Here is a 23918-nt window from a genome sequence, read left to right as displayed (position 1 = left end):
CCCTACTCTATATTAAACTAGCTGTGTGACCATGAGGAACTTCCTTTAACTTTTCTAAGCCTCAGCTTCCTCATGGTAAAAATGGAGGCAATAATGGTACCTATCTCAGGGCATTGTAAGGATCAAATAAGATAATGTATATGATGGATTTAGGAAAGGGCCCAGTACATAGAAGGTATTTACTAATTGTTAAGATCATTAACAGTGTCCTCTAAGTTCTGAGAATGAGCTCCCTCTAAGGTAGTCCTAGGAGTCCACTCCAGCTTGGATTTCCAGGACTAGCTCAGGCCCGTGGGAATGGGATCCCCAGACTGGAGAGGTTCCAGGATTCCCCAGTGTTGTTGAGGGAGCCCAGCCCATTCAGAGAAGGTTAGCCTTCAGGGATTTCCAACGGCAGCCGAAGCGTTCTAGAGAAGGATTCAGTGTTACAGCTGCTGGTAGCAGGTCCTTTTTCATCTCCTCCTGAAGAGGATGGCAGAGGGTGGGACTGAGCCCACTGGACCTGAATGGAGGGTCACATTGGATTCCTCCTGGCTTCTTTGTAGCTTAAAAAAAAAAAAGCTTCTTAACATGACTTTTCAAATTCTAAAAGGTAATACAAGTTTACTGCATAAAATCAGAAAAATACAGAAAACTATCCATAACTTAAAAATCACCTGTAAGTCTTCTACCCAAAGTTAAGTCTGATTAACCTTTTCTTTAAGTAACAGACCTGGATGTAAGACCCGTCCTTCTGTCCTGGAGTGGTGTGACCTTTAATGGGCTACGTGTTTTCAAAACCTCTGTTTCCTCCTCTTAAAATGGGACTAAAACTTCCTGCCTTGTTCCTACTTTGCAGGGTTGCCATGTGAATTAAATTCCAGGCACAGGGTGTTAGCTTATTACTAAGAGCTGTTTTTCTGTTGAAGAAGACACCCTTGGCTGATGATTCTAGCATCAAAAAGCTCAGACAAGAATCCCCAGTAAATCATTATCACATCACCCATTCAAGTTTTCCACCCTCCAGCTGTGTGCTATGAGTATGTGTTCTGGATTAGTAAGTAAATCAGTACTCTCATTTACCACAATGACATAGTGACTATGCAGCAATTTCCCAGCGTAAATATTCTTATTCTTACTTAAAGCTTCTTTAAAAGGTGAGGATTATATATACGTATTTGTACAGAGGATTAGGTGTGTATCTTACCATCACCATCATTTTCCTCTGAGTACTTGCATTTCTCTTTTTGTGGTCACACTTGGCCTTGAGAAAGAATGAGAGAGAGAGATTGCATCTCTCAGGCTTTCTCCGCTTCCTTTGGTCAGAGTGGTTGTGTCCATCCGCTAAGAACCAAACTCATTTCCTGATTATTGTGTATTAAATTAAGATTCCAGTTTTTAGATTTTAGGACAAAATCTTCTCCTGAAATATATTCAGCTTCAGACAATGGGCTTGTGGCTGTGACTATCCATGTCTTCCCTTCCCTCTGGCCCGTAACTTCCCACTGCCTCTCTGTCCAGTGCCTTCCACACTGAGGGAGAGGCCCCTTCTCCCCAGAGGTCAGAATGATACCTGGCGGGGCCCAGATGTTCATGGGGGACAATGTCTCTGTGCAAGGGAACGGTCCTCACTCCCAGTCACCTGTCTTGTTTCCCAGCACTACCCCCAGCAGCAGCCCCTCAAAAGGCCAGCCTCTCCTAACAGCAGGAGAACCTAGCAGCTGAGGCCATGAATAGGCACTGTAAACTTTCTTGTTGTGGAGATTCCACGCACTCCAGTTTGGTCAACTTGACAAAAAAACAAACTGCTTAACCAAGTGTGTCCAGGATATCAGGCTAAGCTCTCCAGATATCTGACTTATCTCCTTACAGAGTTATTCCTTCAACAGATTCCAAGACCTTTTCATCCTGGGACACAGGCTTCCTGTACCCTGTCTGGTGGCAGGCAAAGAGAAATAATGAGGATGAGAAGGATGTTGCTTTCTTTGCTCTGTTCACAGTGATGTGTATTGGAGAGGGGATGAAAGTTGAACATGATCCTGGATATAGAGTTGCCAAATATCCCAGACAAATGTAGAATTGGTCAAGGATCATTCTTTGCCTATGAATATCCAGTTGCTCCAATATCATTTGTTGAAAAGATTATCTTCCCTCCATTGAATTGCTTTTGCACCTTTGTCAAAAATCAGTTGTATAGGGCTATTTCTGGGTCTCTTTTCTGTTTCATTGATGTTTGTGTCTATCCCTCCACTCATTCCACACAGTCTTGATTACTATAGCTATATAATAAGTCTTGAAGTCAGGTAGACTGATTCCTTCCACTTTATTCTTCTTTGTTAAAACTGTTTTAGCTATTCTAGTTCCTTTGCCATTTCACATAACTTTTGACAATAATCTTACCACTATTTATAGAAGATTTTTGCTGAGATTTTGATAGGAACTACATTAAACATGTATATCAATTTGGGGAGAATTGACATCTTTACTATGTTGAGTCTTCCAATCCATGAACATAGTATGTCTCTCCACTTATTTATATCTGCTGACTTCTTTCATCAGTAGATTGTAGTTTTCAGCATACAAATCCTATATGTTTTCTTAGATTTGTGCTTAAGTATTTCAATTTTTTTCAGTGTCCATGTGTTCATTGCTAGTATATAGAAAAACAGTAGCTTTTTGTATGTTGATCTTGTACCTTGTAATCTTGCTGAACTTACTTATTTGTTTTAGAAGACTTTTTTGTAGATTCTTTGGGATTTTCTCCATAGACCATCATGTCACCCATAAATAAGAACAGTTTTGTTTTCTCCTTTTCAATCTATTGCCTTTTATTTCATTTTCTTTTGTTATAGTGCTAGCTAGAACTCCCTTTGTTGAATAACAATGGTGAGAGTAGACATGTTTTCCTTGTTCCCAGTTTAAGGAGACAGTATTCAGTTTTTCATCATTAATTCTGATATTAGTTGTAGGTTTTTTGGTGATGTTCTTTATCAACTTGAGGAAGTTAACTTCTACTCCTACTTTCCTGAGAGTTTTTGTCATGAATGGGTATTGAGTTTTGTCAAGTGCTTTTTCTGCATCAGTTGATATGATCATGTGATTTTTCTTCTTTAGCCTGTGGATGTGGTGGATTATATTGATGGATGTTCAAATATTGAGTCAGCTTTGCATCTCTGGGAATAATCCCATTTGCATGGTGGGATTCTTTAATTCTTTTACATATTGCTGAATTCTACTTGCTGAGATGTTGTTAGAAATGTTTATGTCTACATTCCTGAGGGATATTACATTGTAGTTTAATTTTTTTGTGTACTGTCTTTGTCTTTGGTATTAAGGTAATACTGACTTTATAAAATGGCTTGAAAAGGTTTTCTTCTCTACTTTCTGGAAGAGATTGATGTTCATTCTTCTTTAAATGTATGGTAGAGTTCTATGGCTTTTGAAAAATTGGTTCTGAGGACCCAGTCTGGACCAGATAACGCTAAACCTCTGAGGGTGGTGTTTGAGCATGGGTGCTTTTCAGAATCTCCTCAGATGAGCTTATCAAGGTGCAGCCAGCTGTGGAGCTTCAATGTGGTAGTGGACTTCTTGAGGCAAATACGGGAGAGTGAACTGAAGCAGAATCCATCTGAAGAATGACATGAATTAAACAGCTGTGAGGTTTGGAGAATTTGGCTCTCTGAGACATGCCTCAGGAGACTCTGATGTCTTCTGGGCCATATGGTATAGTAGGGACATTGCTCATACCTCTGGGTTTGACTTGGCTAATTCATAGCCATAAATTCCATATTAGCAATTTCAGCTTTTTCATCTGTAAAATGCCACTTCTGGAGTTGTTTTGAGAATAAAGTGAGACAGCAGATATGAAAATGCTTTAGAACTCCCATAACATTTCAAAAACCTGAAAATTGATATTTCTTTGTGCCCCAGCTTCACCCTTACTGCCACAGTGTCATGATTCCCAGTGAGTCCTATTGTGAGGACCACAGGAAGCTTGTGAACACAGCTGGCTGTAGGACCAGTGTCCTCAGGCTGTGGAGAAACTTCCTCCGAATCCCCCCTCACTTACTCTGCCCATTGAATTTGGGCTCTCATAAGAAAGGGTGGGACCTTGGTGACAGTGAAAAGGGACTTTGACCTTGACCAATGTCTCCCTCTCACCTTCCTTAGGAACATGCTTGCCAATTCAGCCAGCGTACGGATTCTCATCAAGGGAGGCAAGGTTGTGAATGATGACTGCACCCACGAGGCTGATGTCTACATTGAGAATGGCATCATCCAGCAGGTGGGCCGTGAGCTCATGATCCCTGGAGGGGCCAAGGTGATTGATGCCACCGGGAAACTGGTGATCCCTGGAGGCATTGACACCAGCACCCACTTCCACCAGACCTTCATGAATGCTACGTGCGTGGATGACTTCTACAACGGGACCAAGGTAATGCTTCTGTTTGGTGAAGATGCCTTCCTTTGTGGTTTTTCTGTTTCTGGGGCTTCTCCAGACTAGACCCACATGAACAGGGTGCTCCCACTATATTGCTAAAAGAAGTGTGCCCTTAATGAGGCGACTTTGGCAACTAAAATAGGAAGTTGTAGGCTAAATGTCATAGGTTTCCATAATTATGGGAAAAGGGGCATTTAGAACTATTTTCCTGGTCACATTACTTACCTGTGTACTCAGGCCAAGAACTGATTTTATTTTTATATTTTTACGTCACGTAATAGAGACCTAGTAAAAGAAGAGAATTAGCTGGTGTTTGTTATTGTGTATGTATGTGGTCTGATGGACTCCTTTATGTATAACAAGCTAAATTAATTTCACAAAGATTGTGAAAAATAGATATGCCTCTTCTAGATGATTTTAATGGTAGAAATTATGAAACAGACATAGTTAGCTGTCTGGAATGAGAATACCTGCCCAGTAAATGTTTGTTGAATGAGTAAGTCACTGATACTTATCCATGTGGGTCTCTACATCCAGCTGGATGTCAGATTCACTTATAAAGATTTTTTAAATGCAGAATTGAATCAGAATCTTAAGAGCTAGAAGTCCCTGACCCGGGCAGCAGCCCCTTGTACTGTATGATTTACAAAGGAATTGGCTTTTAACGTTCCCTGGGTGAAAGGGAACCACCAACTGCTGCCCCGGTGGCTGCAACCCTTTGTCCTGCTTTGGCCCACTGCCTCAAATCCCCAGTGGCCCTGGACCCTCAGATCTCCCCTCTGTTCTACCCGGGGTTCTCAGGGAGCCCCTCGCCCGTGCTCAGTGCTCTCCCCCTGGGATCCATCTTCCTGGGGGCTCCAGTACTCTTGCTGCTAGGCAGCAACTGTCAAAGCTCCCCAAACCCACCCTAAAGAGCCTGTCTGGGGCTGGGGCAGGCAGAGGCTGGCCTTGGGGTCACAGCTCTCCAGGATAGTCCACCTCATGCAAGTGGCCCTTAATGCTCCCTTCCCAATCCAAGGTCAGCAGACCCACCCCGAAGGCCTGGGCCGTGAGGAGTCACAGTAGCCATGGCCCAGCCTGTGCTGAGGCGAGAATGCTCCCAGGCCTGATACTCTGGCATCCCGGGCCACACCTACCCACTGGAGCCAAGCCCAGGGAAGAGAAGTGATTGGTGGATCCTCCCAACTTTCTCTTCTGAGAATTCCCCCAGGGCCCTACGAGTGACGCTCTACTAATGAAATAGGGAGCCTCGTCCTCATAAACTCTTGCAGGGGCCTCTTGAGGGGACCCTGGTGGCAGTCAGGGTCTTTGTGACATGAATGAGCGCATTCAGCTCACCCTCCCCATGCACCCGAGCCGGCCAGGCCAGGCCTGCTTTGTTGGTGGTTATTGTTACTGTCACTGTTATTGAAGCAGAGCACACATACAGAGAAGGGCACACGTTCCAAGTACACAGAATTGTCACAACTCAACACACTCTTGTGACCAGCACCCAAATCAAGAAACCAAACATTGTCAGCACCTAGAAGCCCCCCTTGTGTCCCTTCCCAGTCACTGCTCCTCACTAAGGATAGCCACTGTGCCTAATATCACAATTTAAAAAATATGTAACAGCTTAATTGAGATATAATTCACATACTTTAATTCACCTATTTAAAGTGTGGAAGTTGGTTGTTTTCAATATATTAACCATAGGTTGGTTGTGACTTTATTAAATTAAATCAAGCAGTCTATACCCTTGCTCAACATTATTTTTTTAATCTGTGTCTGTGAATCTCTTCCTTTTTTTGTAAATAAGTTTGTGTCATTTTTTAAGATTCCTCATATAAGTGATATCATATGATATTTGTCTTTCTCTGACTGATTTTTTTTTTAATGGAGGTACTAGGGATTGAACCCCCAGGACCTCGTCCATGCCAGGGACACACTCTACCACTGAGCTATTACCCACTCCCCTGTTCAATGTTATTTTTGTGATATTCACCCATGCTGTTGCATGTCGTGCTTGATTCACTTTCATTGCTTCACGGTGTTCCCCTGTGTGAGAGGCCACGTAGTGCCTGGCCATTTTGCTATCAGTGGGCATTGCAGTGGTTACTAGTTTGGGGCCATTACAAATGCCATCACTGTGAATGTTCTTGTACATGTCTTTGGCAACCGGATGTAGACATTTCTGTTGGCGGTATTTCTGGGAGTGGGATTGCTGGGTCATAGAGGACATATATATTTAGCTTTAGGAGATAGTGCCAAGTCATTTTCCAAACTGGTTGTAACAGTTAATACTCCTAGTAGGAGAGTGAGAGAGGCCACAGTATTTGCCATCAGCATAACTCTGATAACCACACCAGTCCATCCTGCAGTCCTTCCTGCAGTATGCTCAGGCCTTGCACCAAAACTTGTAGCTTACTGGTTACTGTCCCCCTTGGCAGACCTTTAGTCCAGGGACGCATGCCATGCTGTCACTACACTGCCTACCAGCCTCTGGGAGGGCAGGCTGGCCTTCCTTGTCTTATTTTCCACATTGTCATCTGCCGGGGCCTCATTAGCTTGGAGTGATGAGTTTTCCCCTGAGAGCCTCCAGCTCTCTATAGCCGACAAAGACCTTTGCACGAGCATTTTTGTGCGAGGTAGTGACTCTTGATCTTTTCTGAGCTTCTCATCCATGGGAGCTGCTGCCTCTGGAAAAACACATAAAAGTCCATGTGTGATTAAAAGTCCCACCTCTCCCAGATCCTGCAGGTTCAGGCACCCCCAATCTATGGGAAGCCCTAGTTACAGGGAATTTAAGGGCCCATAGACCCCCAAGCCACTCTGGCTGCTGGTGTTACCAAAACTGGCCCTTTGTTCTATCCATTCCCTAAGCAAGATCAGGCTTTGTCCAGGTGCCCCAGCTCATACTGAGTATCTGTTTCATCTCACAGCCCCTAACCCAGTCCTCCCCACACCCCTTCAGTTGACCCTGCCCAGAGTCCTGCCTCAGACATCCCAGCCTCCCCAGAAGCGACTCCTGCCCCGTCCCCCCTCCCCTCCACTCCTGAGTTTGTGCTCCTACAGCTGGATATTTTGGCTTCCTCTTGCCTCTAGTTCCTGACAATCTCCTGCAGAGAGAAAACGCTCTCCTGTTGCAATGCTGATCTCAGGGATGCATGGATTTAATTATTCACACAGCCTGTGGCACTCAGACCGAAGCTGTGTACCCTGATAGATTGCCGCTGACCTACTTTGTACCTTCTAAGAAAGGTAGCAGTTGATTCGCTGTAAGCATCTGGGTTTATAATAGAATAATAATCCCAAGGAAAAGCTCACCCAAGTGATTAGCCTATAGAGAAAGAGAGATCAAGTTGCATCTTTTTGTTCTTGTCCGACAGATCCGCGGGGCCTTGAACTCTGCACCCCCTGAGCTATTGCATGCTTGTCAATTTGGCAGCCGCAGCCAGGGCTGGGAAGACAAAACAGTTGAAAGCCTGGCTTTTCTGAGAGCATCTGGGTCTCCATTGTACTGGGTCTAAAGGGATTTCTCTAGCACTTCTTTAACAAATGCTTTGCCCGCCTCTGCTTCTGTTAGAGGCTGTGGCAGGCTCTGCCTGGCTCCCCTGCCTCTGCCGCCCTTGCTCACAGCCTGTCACTTGATCCTCCTCCCCGCCTCCTCCACACCCTCCCAACCTGTAGGCCCCACCCTCCCAGAGGCTCAGAACCTAGTTTCCAGAGGTGCCAGGACCCCCTGCTTGTTAATAATGCTGACCCCATTGAAGAAGGAGGTTATCTCCTGTGGGAAGGTGGGGGAGGAGGGGAGGGGGGAGAGCCAGTGACACCAACTGTGTTAATAAAGGCCTAGGATTTCACTTGGGCCATGGGGGTCTTTTATTTTTATTCTGCCTAGCCTACTTAGAAGTTGCATTTATTCTTTTGTGTTGTATCTAATATTACATAATAAGAATGTGAATGCAGGCTGTTGGGCTCCACCCCTTCAATGGCTCTCCATGGCCCCGTGGGAATATCAGATTCAGGCTTTTTTAAACTGCAGGCACAGCCCTTTCACTCAGGTGGTGATAGAGGGGGCAGACATGGACAATGGAAAAAAGCTTCCTAGATGCCTTTTCTGCCTCCCGCACCTCTAAAACTGTACTAAGAACTACTGTCTAGGACAATTGCTCTCAACCTCTGGAAGCAAATTACAATAGAACTACTTGGGAAGTTTTTAAAAAATACTTGTCCAGGCTCCTCCTTTCCCCTACGCCACCTCCCCAGACCAATGAAATCAATGTTTCTGGATCTGCCTCTTCCCTCATCAGTATTTTTCAAAAAGGCATCCCTGGTGATTCCAGCACTAGCATGTGGATTATTAAGGAACTTTCTCAGTTGCCTTGAATGGCATGATGTCCTGGCTGCTACATGCCAGGATGACATCTGCATCCCCCTTGAAAGCTTGGGCCAGCCTTGCCTCACCCTTGCCAGTCTTATTTATTTGCTTCTCTCTTTCTATTCACACTGTAAGGTCCCATCATTGGGCTCCCAAACCCCAACCTAGGGCCTAGAACCCCTGTACTTGCTAAGTGTCCCTAGCTCTGTGTTCTGTCCTCCTGTCTGTACCCCATAGACATCATCAGTGAGCAGGGAAGTTGGCTGTGGTAGAGGTGTCACCAAACAGAGTCCAGCTGGGTCTGTCCCTCTTCTTTGAGGACCCAGAGACTCCCTCTTGTCTGTCCCAGGGCCATCTCGTCACAGAGACAGCCTCCCACTAACTCAAAATCGGCATCAGCAAGACATCTATTCTTGTAGTCAAACCACAAGGGGAGCCAAATCCTAACTGGAAGAGTACTTGGCCAGCACTGGGTCAGCCTAGGGGATGTTCATTGGCATAGGCTAGGATGGCCTGCCACATCTCACCCCCAGTGGAGGGTCCTTACCCTCCTTCCCCCCCACTGCAGAGGACTAAACCTGTCAGAGTCCTGACATATGACACGCTGGGACATAAATAAATTCCCTTTGGTGTCCACTCTGCCAACATTCGTACCAAGGAGCCCATTAATCCATTGGGCAGATTATTTTTGCTATTTTGCCTTTGAAATTTGCTCTTTTGAAATTGAAGCTTTAAATGCTGCTCACTTCCTTTCTTCTTTTTTCTTGACACCAGTATTCTGTCCCTTTCTGTTTAATTTTGGCCAAAATGTCTTTCCAGTCTTTTCACTCTGCAGTAGTACTCCCTGCTTATTGGGGTCAGACTCATATGGGTCTTGCTTATTAATTGATGCTCCCAAGTTCACTTATGTCTTCATTTCTGTGAAAAGCTGGAAGGAACCTTAGAAATCTAGCCCCACCTTCCCATTGATAGGAAGTTCAATGAGTTGCCCCAAGTCCCAGAGATAGGTGGACCAAAATGTAAATTTCAGGCCCTTTTCACCAAACCACTTAAAGTTTCCTAAAATCGCAGACCTGGACAGTCACCCCTTTCAGACAGCCTGTGACCTCTCGGTGGGCTGCATGCAAATAGTTTGCTTGACACTCTATGGCTCCAAATTTGCCTGGACCCAGATAAAGGCATCTCAGAACTGATGCATCAAGCAGACAGCAGGGTGAGCTCTCTGCCTCCCCGAGACAGTGACTTTATAACACATCACTGTCCCTAGAGGGAGTAACATTGATGTCAGTGCCTTAGAGCTGACAGTTTTTGCTGCTTACAAATGGTTGTTGTGAGGATTAAATGAGGTAATGCATGAAAAACACTTCACACAGTGCCTGGCGCAGAGTATGTTGTAAATTAATGTTAGTCCCAGGCTATGACTACCTGCTTCCACCCTAGGGCTGGCCTTGGCTCTATCTTCCAGTCTCTTGGTTTACTTGATCCACCCACTTTGGTATTGTAATGAAATTGTTCTACTGTCCATCTAGTGCCTGTGCTGCCTGTGTCCCGGGCTTTGCCAGCAGGGTCATGTCCCGCTTGAGAACTTGCAGTGGCTCCTGGTTGTCTAGTTCAGAGTCCTGGATCTCCACCCTGGACAGCTCCCCCATCTGACCTTGCCCTCGCCATCCAACCTGCACTCCCAACATGTGTCCATCAGGTAGGGGGTTTCTTCAGCCCCCTCCCCTATGAACATCCCATGCTCTCCCCTGCCATCCCTCCCACCCATCGGTAGAAACCTTCAAGATCTACCACACTTATGTCACATTCTTCCTCCAGCTAATTTAGCACCAGGATCCACTTTCTTCTCCCCGACTGAAACAGTTTGTCATCCTGGGGCTTTCAAATTGTTTTCTGTATAAAGTTCGTCTCTCAATTAGATTGAAAACTTTGAGGGACAGAGACCACAATTGATACTTAACTTATGACTCAGCACAGAGCCACATAGCTGTAAACGTGTAGTAGATGGTCAAGAAATAGAGGAATGTCAACATACTGTGACAGTCATGAGCACAGACTGCAGTAGACTGCCAGAGTTTGAATTTCAGCTCCACATTTACTGGCTATGTGATTTGGACAAGTTAATCTCTCTCGGTCTCTCAGTTTCCTTCGCTGGAAAATGGAGATTATGGTTCAACTTTAGGTGTGTGAGTTACTACTGGTAAAGAACTTAAAATAGTACTTAGTGCTTAGTAAGCACTATAAGAGTGTATGTTAAATAAATAGACCATGCTGATTGAGGACTAACTCCTGGAAAGTCCAATTGTACAGTTTCTTCTTGTGTATATGTGTTAAACTGTTAGACATCAAACAGGAACAAAAAAATTGATTTCCATCTCTGCTATCAAGGTTGACCCTGTGTTTTAGATTTCAGATGGAGCCTAATAGTAATGGTGATGATTTCTAGATAATTTTTCTCTCCTTCTTTTCTCTTAAAGACAGAAATAGCCAGTCATAAACTCAGCAGGTATCAGGAGCTATTTAAAGATGTCCTGCTTCAAATCAGGTGTCTTGCTTAACAAACCCTTGCTGGCAACTTTCATTCTACGTCTACATAATTGCAGACCAACATGTAGGCCAGGTTGACCTTTCTTAGAACAAATGTAAGAGAGGAGATCTGTCATTTCTTACAAATTTTTAAATCTAGTATTGAGGGGAAAAAAATCTCCTGTAGTGACCAAACAGCTCCTCAATTCTTAGAATAAGAATGTTTGCAAAGAACTGACTGATCTATACAGAGAGATTATTGCTTTTTAAAACCTTTAATTCAGGAATAGAAATAAATGAACCATTTATGATTGAACCCAAGCATCTTGGAAACTTTTCATACCTCATACAAGTTCTGCTTTTATACTCGCATCTTCTGGGGTTTAAAAAAAAAGAAAGAAGAAAAATACATGATGTACTGTATGTATACTTCAGTGATGCATATAATACATGAATGATGTCTTTTTCTTCCTTTTTCTTTTCTGAAAGCCTGCATATTTTTAATATTTCAAGAAATGTTTGAATATGACCTTATGGAATGCTTCAAAAATCTCAGTTGAAAATATCTCTTCTCTCAAACTTTGCTGAGGTTAACTGTGATCTGAAGTTGCCAGATTTCTATGTTAAATGTCAGGTGCATGTCTTAGAATGGTTTATTGCACTGCAGGTGGAAATGTGTGTAGACACCATGGTAGTTTCTGCCTCATTGTTCCCTCAGGTTATCCCTGTTGCCAACCACGTTTTTCTCTCCTTCTGATCCTTTTTTATTTCCTGTTAATTAAAAATTAGGAGCTCTAAGGATCCTTAATTAGTGACTATATGAAGATAAAGCTGTAGGCCACATATAGTAAGAACTTTCTCATTAACCGATGTTTATCTCTCACACCACACACACACATTCACACTGTGAGACACCTTCACATCCTCATACTCACACATTCTCACAGTCATACACTCACTGTCACATACACACACATGCACTCACTCATGCACACAGTGGTAGAGCTGGAAGTACCACTAGAGATGAATGAATTCATAAATAACTTTTTGCTTTAGATTTAAACTCTCTACAGTATTCTCAGTATTTAAAAATAAACTTAAACTTGATGGATGTTGGTGAGCTCTATTCTTGGGAAGAGTATAAAATGAAGAAGGTCATGATTAGGTAACCCAATGAGGCACCTTTTTTTTAATCTTTATGTTATACTTTTTTTTTTCAACAACTGGATTTGGGTATAATTGACATACAATAAGCCACACATTTTCAGAGTGTATAATTTGATACACTTTGAAATATATACACACTGTGGAGCCATCAGTGTTAATATAATGAACATATCCATCACTCCCTAAAGTTTCTTTGTGTCCCTTGTAATCCTTCTCAACATCAGGTAACCACTGACCCGTTTTCTGTCGCTGAGGATTAATTTGCATTTTCTCACATTTTTATATAAATGAAGTAATACAGTATGTATTCTTTTTTTGGTCTGGTTTCTTTGACTTAGCATTCTTAAGTTTTTGGCTATTATAGACAAAGCTACTATTAACATTTGCATACAAGTGCTTGTGTGGACATATGCTCACATTCCCTTGTGTAACTACCTCGAAGTGGGACATGTAGGATAGATGGTAGGTGTACATTTAGCTTTTTAAGAAATTGCCAAACTGTTTTCCAAAGTGGTTGTAACATTTTATATTCCTTCCAGGCTCCACATCTTTGCCAGCACTTGTTATGATCAGTCTGTTTAATTTTAGCCATTCTAACAAATGTAGCTCCTTGTGGTTTTAGTTTGCATTTCCTTAATGGCTAATGTTGAATGTCTTTAAATGTGCTTATTTGCTCTGTGTATATCTTTGATGAAGAATTCACATCTTTTGCCTATGTTTTAATTGAGTCATTGATCTCTCTTTTTTTTTTTTTTTAGTATTTAATTTTATTTTCTTTACAATTTTTGTTGTTGTTGTTGTTAATGGAGGTGCTGGGGATTGATCCCAAGACCTCGTGCACACTAAGCATGCACTCTACCACTGAGCTATACCCCAATCCTTTCTTTTTTTTTTTTTAATAAAATGTCCAGAATAGGTAAATCTTAATTTTTTCCTTCTAGTTTTATTGAAATATAATTGCTATACAGCACTGTATAAGTTTAAGATGTACAACATAATGACTGCACTTATGAAATGATTATCACAATAAGTTTAGTGAACATCCATCATCATGAGATACAAAATAAAAGAAAAAGAAAAAAGGTTTATCCATGTGATAAGAACTCAAGATTTACTCTTAACAACGTTCACAAATACTATATAGCAGTGTTAATTACATTTATCATGTTGTACATTACATCCCTAGTACTTATTTACCTTCTAACTGAAAAATATGGAACGCTTCACAAACCTGCATGTCATCCTTGTGAGGAGGCCTTGCTAATCTTCTCTGTATCATTCCAAGTTTACTGCTGCCACAGTGAGCACTGCTGGTCTTCTTTTTATTGAGTTGTCAGAGTTGTTTATATATTCTAGTTACAAGTCATTTGTTGGGTATATATTTTGCAAATATTTTCTCCCAGACTGTGACTTACCTCTTCATTTTCATAAACAGTGTCTTAGGAAGAGCAAAAGTTTAAAATTTTGAAGTTCAACTTACTGATTTTTTTTCTTTCATAGTTTATGTGCTATAATCAAGAAATTTTTGTGAAATCCACTAGATTTTCTCCTATGTTTTCTTTTAGAAGTTTTATCATCTTAGCTCTTTCATTTAGGTCTATGATCCATTTTAAGTTAGTTTTCCTGTTTTTGTGTTTTGTTTTTTTAATGGAGATAATAGAGATTGAACCCTGGATCTTGTGCATGCTAAGCATGCACCCTACCACTGAGCTCTACTCTCCCCCTCTTAAGTTAGTTTTTATATATGGTGTATGGTGAGGGTTGAGGGTCAGTTTTTTGTGTATGGCTATACAATTGCTCCAACACAGCTTGTTGAAAAGAGTATCCCTTGTCAAAAATCAGTTGACTGTGTATGTGGGTCTATTTTTGCACTCTCTTTTCTGTTCTTTCAGTCTATTTCTCTATCCTTACACCAATACCACACTGTTTTGATTATCATAGCTTTACAGGAAGTCTTGAAAGCCAATAATATAAGTCCTTCAACTTTGTCCTTCTTTTCCAACGTTGTTTTGGCTATCTTCTTGGAAACAAACTTTTTAGTGCAGGCTGTAAACCAAAACCTTAAGAAAACTGTAAACAGAGTGCTTTAACCAAGCACTTGATAAACTTTCTCAGCCCTTAGCATGGTCCCTTTCTATTAGCTAAAAGTTAAGAATTTTCTTCAAAATTTTCTCAAGTTATTTGGAGAGAAAAAAAATCTGTGGGTTGTGTATGTTAAAAGGAACTTTATTGGGTGCTGGGGGTTCAGATGAGGGCCATGTGTTGTTCTCCCTGATGCTTGATTACATACTGATCTCAATATGTTGTCTTCACGTGATCTGTATCTTAATGTACACTAAATTGTGGTGATGGTGTGGGGAAGAGTTCATTCTGCTCCCTCTCCCTTTTACATTTAGAGTCAGTAGAGAACAAGAGTGGGCCAGGAGTTCTGAGCAGACTAGATTAGGATAAAACTTTTGTGGAATGGAATTCTCACTACTGAGTTGTTGCCACCCTCTCCCCTTCTCTCTGACAGGTTTCTATTCTCTTTGGTACCCTCTGTTATCACCAGGCCTGGGCTATAGCTCTTTCCTGATTTGGTACCCTAACTCTCACTTTGCCAGGCTTAAGATACTCTAGGACTCATATTTGGGAGAGCACTCTGGCTCCGAATCTCTAAGCTTCAGACTTAGTGGGCCATCAAAGAGTCTATTTTTCCTGCTGTCTGGAAAACAGTATTCAGAAGAGAGCAGGCTGAGCCTCTGATGGGCTTGGGCTCCCAGCCCCCTACATAGAGCATGGTGTGCACACTTCCCCACAGGACCTACAGCTGAACTTCCATCCCCTGCCCCCTCCAATGGGGTGCACTGAGCTTCCGTGCCCATTATACACTGACTGTGATCTTTAAAGCCCCCCTCAGGCAGCCTCATTATCCTTCCTTTCAGGGCAGGGAAGCTGAGCCTCAGACAGGTGACATAATTTGCCATGCTAAGAAGTACAGGCCTGGGTCTGCCTGCCTCCCCGCCTTGACTCCAGCCCACATTCCTCAACACCATGGATCCAGGAAGGCCTCAGGGCAGCCTCCCTCCACAGTTTGATAGCACTGGTATGACTTGGCTTTGGGACCAAAAAGAGGACTCACCAACATTGGAGTAGATGAGGGAAGGAGAGCACATAGGGTTACATGTGGTTTATTTCTGGATTGTTGATAAACCCCTCTTCTCTGGCATCTGCGGGCAGCCTGGACTTTTAATAAAGATGTTGGTGGCCTGCTTGTCTGTAAACTTTCCTGCTTTGGGATGAGAAGGGGCCTTGCTAAGAGGGATGACAAAGGGCCCCTCTGTGCCGCTCTCTTTTAGAATGGTTTCCCCAGGCCCCTTGGCTTCTCAGAAGCTGGCAGCCACGTTCTCTCCGCCACATAACTCCCTCTGAGGATCATCTCCAGTCTCCATGGTAACTGCATGTCAGGAGACAGCCTGCTCTGTTCTGCGGCTTTGTATTAAACACAATGAATTTAAATTGGATGCTCAGCAGTGAAGATAATCATTCTGGATTAGAGAGATGCCTGGAGCTCCTCATTTCATAATTTTAGATGTTGGCACAGTTCTTAGCTTTAGCCCCATAATTCAAGCCCAAGCCACACCTACCCTTCTGTTTCTAGACTGCAGTTAGGTCCAGTTTCACTTGGGCTTTTCTCCATCCTTTGACAGAGGAATCCTGGAGCCAGGGAGCCCCGCAGTCGGCCAGGGCTCTCCTGAGCTCTAGAAGGGGTGGCATGATGTAAAGGAAACCTGGAGTTCCAGGCAGATGGGCCCTCATTCAGTGTGGCTGCGTGATTTCCTCTGAGCCCCATTTTTCTTATCTGTAAAATGAGAGGAGTAACCTGTACCCTACAGAATCATTTTTTAAATTTTATTGATAAAATATATATAACATAAAATTTATTGTTTAAACTATTTTTAAGTATACAATTCAGTGACATTAAGTGCATTCACAATGTTGTCACCACAATGATCCATCTCCAGAACTTTCTTAGCTTCCCCAACTGAAACTCTGTATCCATTAAATGCTAACTTCCCCATTCCCTACTCCCCATAGCCCCTGACAACCACAATTTCACTTTCCATCTCTGTGAAGTTGACTACTCGGGGCACCTCGTATAAGGAATCATTACAGTATTTGTCTGCTTGTGACTGGCTTATTTCACTGAGCATAATGTTCTCAAGGCTCAACCATGTTGTAGTGTGTGTCATAATTTCCTTCCTTTTTAGGGTTGGATAACATCCACTTTATGTATCTACCACATTTTGTTTATCCATTCATCTGTCAGTAGACACTTGGGTTGCTTCCACGTTTTGGCTATTATGAATAGTGCTGCTCTGGACATGGATGCACAGATATCTATTTGAGTCCTTGCTTTCGATTAGAGTCATTTTGAGGATCAAATAAGACAACAAATGCTGAGAACCTTGCACGGAGCAGGCTGCCAGTAAATGTTTATTTCCCCAGGAGCTAACTGCCACAGTGGTCCGATGGCGTCCGTGGGAGTCGTGTCACTTTTTGCTAGCAGGCTGCTTCTGTGTCCCTGGGACATTCTAGTCTTGTTGGGTTGGGAATTAACACAATTCATTCCAGGGTTTAAGGAAAATATCTTAACCACGGAAATGTGCATCAAGTCTCACGATGAGAAAACCATGCATGCTTTTACATTTCTCCCACCAGTTGGCATTCATGTATTTCTAGTTCCAAAATGAGAAAATGTTAGGGCTGATGTATATACTTCCCTATCAGTTGTCTATTTTAAGTACACCCTCCGGGAGACCCTGAAGCTGGGGTGGGATCGCCCCAGGCTATGAGGCTCTGCTTAGTTACCATTTTGTTGGTATCAGATCTGTTCTTAGTGTTATGAGATTTGGAGTAAAAATATCTAGATCCCAGTCTTGGCTGATCTCTAAAAAACTGAGATGGTAAAAAACTTCTTTCCAACACGGTGGATGTGAAGATTAGATGAGGGAAGTACTTTGCTGTGCAGGTGACCCTCTCCAGGAGCACTTCGTGCATTGAGGGAGGAAGGGACCAGGTCCCCGTGCTGGTCTGCAGACCTCCAGGAGATCCTCTCTGGGCCTAGTTTCATCCGAAAGTTTCTGTAGTGGGTTTACTCCCCTGCTACCTTGGTCCCTGCAGGGGTGAGAATCCCAGAACCAAGGAACCATCTTTCCCTGTGGGGTCCTCTCATATTAGCCTTTCCAGGCTTGGCCGGTGATTCTGCCGCCAGCATGCCCACACAAGCAGCCCTGGAGAGAGCCAGCACCGCTTTGTCCTGAGGAATTTGCTACAGAAGGGAAGGGGGAGCAAGAGCTCTTGTATGGCCTCCCTCTGACCTGTGCCTGATCCAGCAGCTCCCCGCAGCATGGCAGTCAGGCCTGTTCTTTATTGATGGGGCTGAAAGGAGGAGGCAAGATGGGGATTTCACAGCGAATCTCAGACCTTTCTCTCCCTCTCAGCAGCACGCTCGCTGTTAGTAGTTCTCTGTGTGCCGGGAGCCTCCCTGTTGAGCAGGAACCAGGCAGGCTTAAATCAGAGCTTCCTGAGCTGGTGTGTCCACTGTCCCTGGGACCTGAAAGCTACCTCATCTGCTCACATCAGGGAGGGGGAGCTTGGGCCTCCCTCGAGGGCATCTTAACCTCTAGGGCAGCTCACCTCTTGAAGCCAGTGAGCCAGGGAGATTCTTGCCTTGGTGGGAGGACTTTCTTGGCTTCCAGAACCCCATGGCAGCCCGCTCCTCCTCCTATCTCTTTGCTCTCCTTCACAGTCTCCTACCTGGTCTCGTCTTACTCCTTCCTACAGTGATTGCTTCTCAGCATCCTACCCGCGAGTGCCTTCTGCTCATACTCATCTTCTCTCCCCAGGTGATCTATTACTGTTGACTTTCAGATTTATAGCTACAGCCTAGACACCTCTGAGCACCTGCCCCAAACTCAACACATCCACCACAACCCTGCTTCTCTCCTGGAAATGGCACCCTCATCCTCATAAGCCAGAGCTCACTTGCCCAGGAGCACAAGACTCCTCAGCGATAAAGCTAGACCTCAGATCTAGGTCTGCCAGGCTCCAGAGTTCAGGCCTCTCCCACCACACCTCCTGCCTCCACACACCATCAAAGAATTGAGCTGTATTTCTAACAAACATAAAAACTCAAATGTCACTCTAAGCTCCAACCAAACTCTGGGCTCTCTCCAGGACCCCTCCCCATTTGGGGCTGTGCTGGGCCTCCACCTGGACCCCTGTGTCAGCCCCCAGCTCCCCATTGCCTCAGCTCTCCCAGCCTGCTTTCTCTTTCCCAGCTCCTGGCTTCACAGAACTGGCCTCTTACAACAACAGCACATTGAGTTCAGCCCTCTCTTGTTGATTCTGTAGTGCATTTCCCAGACGATTTTCTTAAACCTCACCTTGGCTCAGTTCAACATTCCTCATTTTCCCCAAACCTTTCCTCTGGGAATTTGGCTTCATTTCCTGTTTTCCTAAGAAGTCTGGGGCCAGCTCTCCTCCATGTCTCCTCTGATCATCTCTTTTATTCGCCCTGCTCCGGAATGGAGGGAAGAGTTGTTCCTCCCAGCCTAATAGATATGAATTGCAACCCTCAGTGTCCTCATCTGAATAATGGGGATTATAAGACACCTACTTCACAGGACTGTTGTGAAAATTAAACAGGCACTGAGGACACAGTCAGCGTATATTGGTTTTGATCAGCAATTTTCATCTCCACTGGAATGTCCCTCAATCAGCTCTTCCTGAAGATGTCTAAGAAGCCCCTTCCCTCCCAAATGTGGTTGTTCTTCTCCTGATACAATTTTTTCAGCCACACAAGCCTAAAACCTCCCCCACTGTTTATATCCCCTCCTCTTCAGTCATCAAACCTGGCTGCTACTTCCCCAGAAACAGGGTTCACATGCGTCCTTCCATCCCAGTCCCCAGGCTGAGGTCCATCATCTCAGCACTGCAGTTAAGTCTGCACTGTGCAGCTGAAGTAATGCTCTCGGGTCTGATTTTCATGTTCTTGCTCCACCCAGAGAAGCCTGCTGTGACTACAGCTGTGTCCAGGGATGGGGGTGACCCGAGTCCTCTCTGTAAATGTACTCCTATGCCCCACACTCCTGAAGCCCCCCCCGCCCCATTACCACCACCTCCACAACACACAAATGGCTACACTTTGCGAACCGATAGAATCCAGGTTCATCAAGGTCCACACAATTTGGTGTTTTCATCAGACCTACCTCAGCCAAAACCAAACAGGTCTCTTCTCGTCCCTCCAGCTGTGCCCCCAGCTCTGCCCACATCATTTCCTTCCCCAGAGCATCACATCCTGCCCCCCTGCCAGCCCTCAGCCTGCCCATCCTACTGTGGCCATCCCCTCCTCTGGTCTTCTTTTGAACTTGATGCTGCTATCAACATTGAGGAATGTTATCCCATGCTGCTTTGTACTGTCATTATTTTGAAGTCATTTCTTTCTTTTTAAATCTTTTTTGTAGGGGAGGGGGTAATTAGGTTTTATTTATTTATTTATTTGTTTGTTTGTTTGTTTGTTTTAATGGAGGTACTGCGGGATTGAACCCAGGACCTCATGCCTGCTAAGCATGCACTTTACCATGGAGCTATGCCCTCCCCTCTTGAAGTCATTTCTATTAAAAATGAACTTTCTTCTTGCCCTGTTTGCTAACTGGACTCTAAGCACCTTAAGCTGCTTGTATTTCTCACTTCTTCTAGAGCATCTGATACACATAACATGATGTGCACGTTTGTGCTACCTACAAATTATACTTATTGTTTATTAACTATAATAGTTATAATAGTATAAATCACCAGTATTCACTGGGCTCCTGCTATGTGCAGGTAGTGTCCTAGGTGCTTCACATGCATTATCTCATTTAATTCTCACAGTAACCCCACAAGGGATGCAGTAGTATCCCATTTTATAAATGGGGAAATGGAGCTCAAAGACATTAAATAACTTGCCCAGGGTCATACAACTATATGTGACAGGGCTGGAATTTAAATCTAGATCTGCCTGTCTTAAAGCCTGATTCTTGTCACTCTACTATTTTGCTTCTAAATATAGCATTAATGTGCCTTTAAATGGCAGGCAGATTAAGTGTGGGAAAATGGCCTTTTCCCAAAGTATATTGCAGACTGAGTGTTGCCTGAGTCCTCTGCTGAAAATTCAAAGAATGAAGGGTGAGTTTTAGAAATGGTAATGCTTAGAGGGAGAGCGCTGCAAGGTCAGGATGTGGGACCCATGCCCTAGACAATGTGGTAGAGGCTGTGGACCCAGAAGGTTGGAGTGAAAAGTGAAAGGAAGTTTAGGAGTGCAGTTAATTCCAAATGTACAATTTGCAGAAAATCAGTCGGTTGCAGAATGAGCTCAACAGGCTGCAAATCATAGGCCAAGAAAAGGCTTGAGAGCTGTATGTAGCCAGAGGCACAGAGTGGGTGACCCCAAGGAACTGATCACGAATCACTTGATGTCCTGGAGAAAAGCTAGTGGGGGTGGGGGGTTATTTTGTTTGTTTGTTTGTAAAGGAGTATTTGATAGAAAATGGAGAGGAGACTTCAAGAGAAGATGGAACAGTGGTCAGCATCCAAGTGGCCTGGAAGGGAATTATCAGAGATAGGGTCAGTGTCTTGAGTCCCTGTGTGGGCTGGATGAATTGGCAATGAAGCCAGCATAAGCCTGTTACAGGAGTGTGATGTCCCTCAATCAGGCCAGTGGAGCTGGTAAAAATGTGGGACTCCTTGTTAAAAAAAATTAAGAATTTCAAAAGCAGAGATTAAACCAGGGCAGAGCCCTTCTAAATGCAGGGCCCTGTGAGACCACACAGGCCATGTACCCATGGAGCTAGTCGTAGCTGGTGGGCTTAGGTTTCAGGATGAGGAAGGTGTTTACTGAGTGCCAGGTGTGAGTATAACTACCATATATGCATCATCTCACTTGATGAAATGCTCAGGCCCTCCTTTGGGGAATTTCTCACATCCCAAGGAGTGGTGCTGTTTAAGAGCTGGCTTTCCAGAGGGACAGTGAGCAGCTAATAGATCCCTAAAGATGAAGGAAATTACTCAGAGCAAGAGAGAAACCACTGAGCTGGTTATTCTTTTTTCTCTTGCACTTTGAGCAAGTATAAGTAAAAGATGGAAGATAATTTTAACATGAAAAGAAAAGGAAGTGGTTCAGCAATTCTGAGAGAAGCAGATCCATCTGAACAAATGATGATGGCTTTCCCAACTGTGTTAAGAAGTGTGGAAATGCTTGCATTGAATTTAGTTTGCAAAGCACATCCAAATACTTATTTGATTCTCAGCGCAGGATTGTTCCCTCTGTAAAGATTGAGTTGCCCTTAATCTACACATTTAGATAGTAGCAGATCCTGCTCTTATGATTCCATCACTTCCCCCAAACACACCCCTTTTCTGTGCACTAGTATGAAAATATGCTCCAGGAAGTCCCTTCACCATCCCCAGTGAAAAACCCTGCAAATTAGCTCTGGCCCAAGTACCTTCTCAACAGCTGGGCACAAAATGTATGCTTTGACCTATTGATTCTTGACCTTGGAGCAAGAGAACCAAACCTTTTTCTTTAGTGAGGGGGTTGAGAGGGAGTAAGAGAAAAAAACCTTTGCTACTGGGAACTCAGCGAAATGTGATTAGAGCTGCAGCAAGTAGAAGATGGTAAGAGGGTGACTCTCCAAAGATCTTTGTCCTGACAAAGCCAGGAAGGGCCAATACATTGTTCTTTCCAACACAGGGATGTCAGCAAATAAATTATATGTGAAATTTCTTTCCAATTTGCTGAGCAGGTCTCTGGTCAATATGGAAACTCATGCACCCACAGTGGTCTGGTAACTTCTGAAGCATAAAGTTAACATTTATAATAACAGGTTCAGATTGAGCTCAGTACAAGTTCCTGCCAAATGTATGCCTGGGAACTGTGTCATAAAGTAGATTACCGTTGGGTACTGGCTTTTCTTAGAGAAAAAATGGGCAATAGGGGTAACATGACTGGGCATCAAACAAATCCAGATTTACCCAGCAGTATATCATAAATATCAAAAACAAAATAATAACCCTTTGAAATAGTAAAATTATGTTTCATATCCTGCCAAATGTATGTCATGATACTGTGTCTGTTGGTTAAACAAATGGTCCTAAAGTTCATATTAACTTACCAGTGAGAGATGTGAAGTCTCACATTCACAGAAGAAATGAATGCCACATACACACTGAGGAATGCTTGGCTGGACAGTAGTTTATGTTATAAAACAAAAATAAAAACAACACATACAGAAAAACTAAGGGCTTGGGTTGATAAATGGGCAGTTCTGGTCAGCCACCAGGCTCCAGGAGGCCCCACTGAGTTAGCTGTTCCATGGTCACGTCTGGCATAATTGGAGATGCCCATGTGTCATGAAGCAGCAATTCCACTTCCTGGCAACATCTACCCTGGATGCGGGGACTGCTCTCGCATGCATGAGATGCTCAAGCACCACGTGTAGCGGTAAATGTCCATGAACTCAGAAATGAACACATACCTGGAGGAGCTTTCATGTGATGAATTAATTTAACTGAATGAAATGTATCTACATAAATGAATCTTAAAGATGTCGAATAAAAAAAGCAAGTTGCAAACGGACATGTACAGTATAATACCATTTGTTTACGTTTTTTAAATTTGCAAAACACAGTAAAAACAATCGTGAGTGGGAGAGATTTCTATCAGCCTCAAGGGAGAGGGATGGGAATAGGAAGGAGGGCTTCAATTGTACTGGAGATATTTTATTTCATTTTTTTATTTAAAAACATGTAAGGGGAGAGGGTAGAGCTCAGTGGTAGAGCGCATGCTTAGCATGCACAAGGTCCTAGGTTCAGTCCCCAGTACCTCCATCAAAAATAAGTAAGTAAATAAATAAACCCAACTACCTCCCCCCAAAAGACAAACAAAAAATTAAGATAAATAAATAAATTCATCTGGAATTTTTTTAAAAAGAAATAAACTCTAGATTTAAAAAAAAACATAAAGTAAATACAGTAAAAAAAACATTAACATCTGTTAAATTTGAGTAGTGCATTCATGGGTATGTATTGTATTATTTTCTGTACTTTTACCGTATGATTGAAGTGTTTCATAACTTTAAAAGAAAATATTTTAAATGCATAAACATGGTTAACTAAATTTTGAATAGTTTTAGCTTCCTCCAAATTTGTTTTTTATGTATATTATATATATAATGTATATTATATATATAATGTATATTACTGTATATTCTAGTAAATAAATTTAGAAAATTAGAAAAAATAAATTACTCAGACTCTCATCTTCCAAAAACAGTCATTGTTAATGTTTTAGTATTTTTCCTTCCATTTTTTTTTTCTTTATGTGGGTGTGTGTTTTTAAACATACTTCTAAGCATCTTGGGT

At 43.1% G+C, this 23918-nt stretch overlaps 1 protein-coding gene and 1 non-coding gene across 2 annotated transcripts in view; one reads left to right on the top strand and one right to left on the bottom strand.

Moving 5' to 3' along the window:
- DPYSL5 (dihydropyrimidinase like 5) overlaps nt 1-23918 on the top strand; it is an 81766-nt gene that overhangs the window by 31592 nt on the left and 26256 nt on the right. The window contains exon 2 of the mRNA XM_010991218.3: nt 4150-4414. Coding sequence (XP_010989520.1) covers nt 4154-4414 — 261 coding nt within the window. The 5' untranslated portion in view covers nt 4150-4153. The remainder of the gene's footprint in view (nt 1-4149; nt 4415-23918) is intronic.
- On the bottom strand, nt 13681-13787 carry LOC116157576 (U6 spliceosomal RNA). Its single transcript, XR_004141705.1, has one exon. It is a non-coding gene; the product is annotated as a U6 spliceosomal RNA (small nuclear RNA).

Source organism: Camelus dromedarius, chromosome 15 (assembly GCF_036321535.1).
Source record: "Camelus dromedarius isolate mCamDro1 chromosome 15, mCamDro1.pat, whole genome shotgun sequence".
Lineage (NCBI taxonomy): Eukaryota > Metazoa > Chordata > Mammalia > Artiodactyla > Camelidae > Camelus > Camelus dromedarius.
Note: the sequence above shows the minus strand (reverse complement) of the source record. Positions and strands in the feature narration are given on the sequence as shown.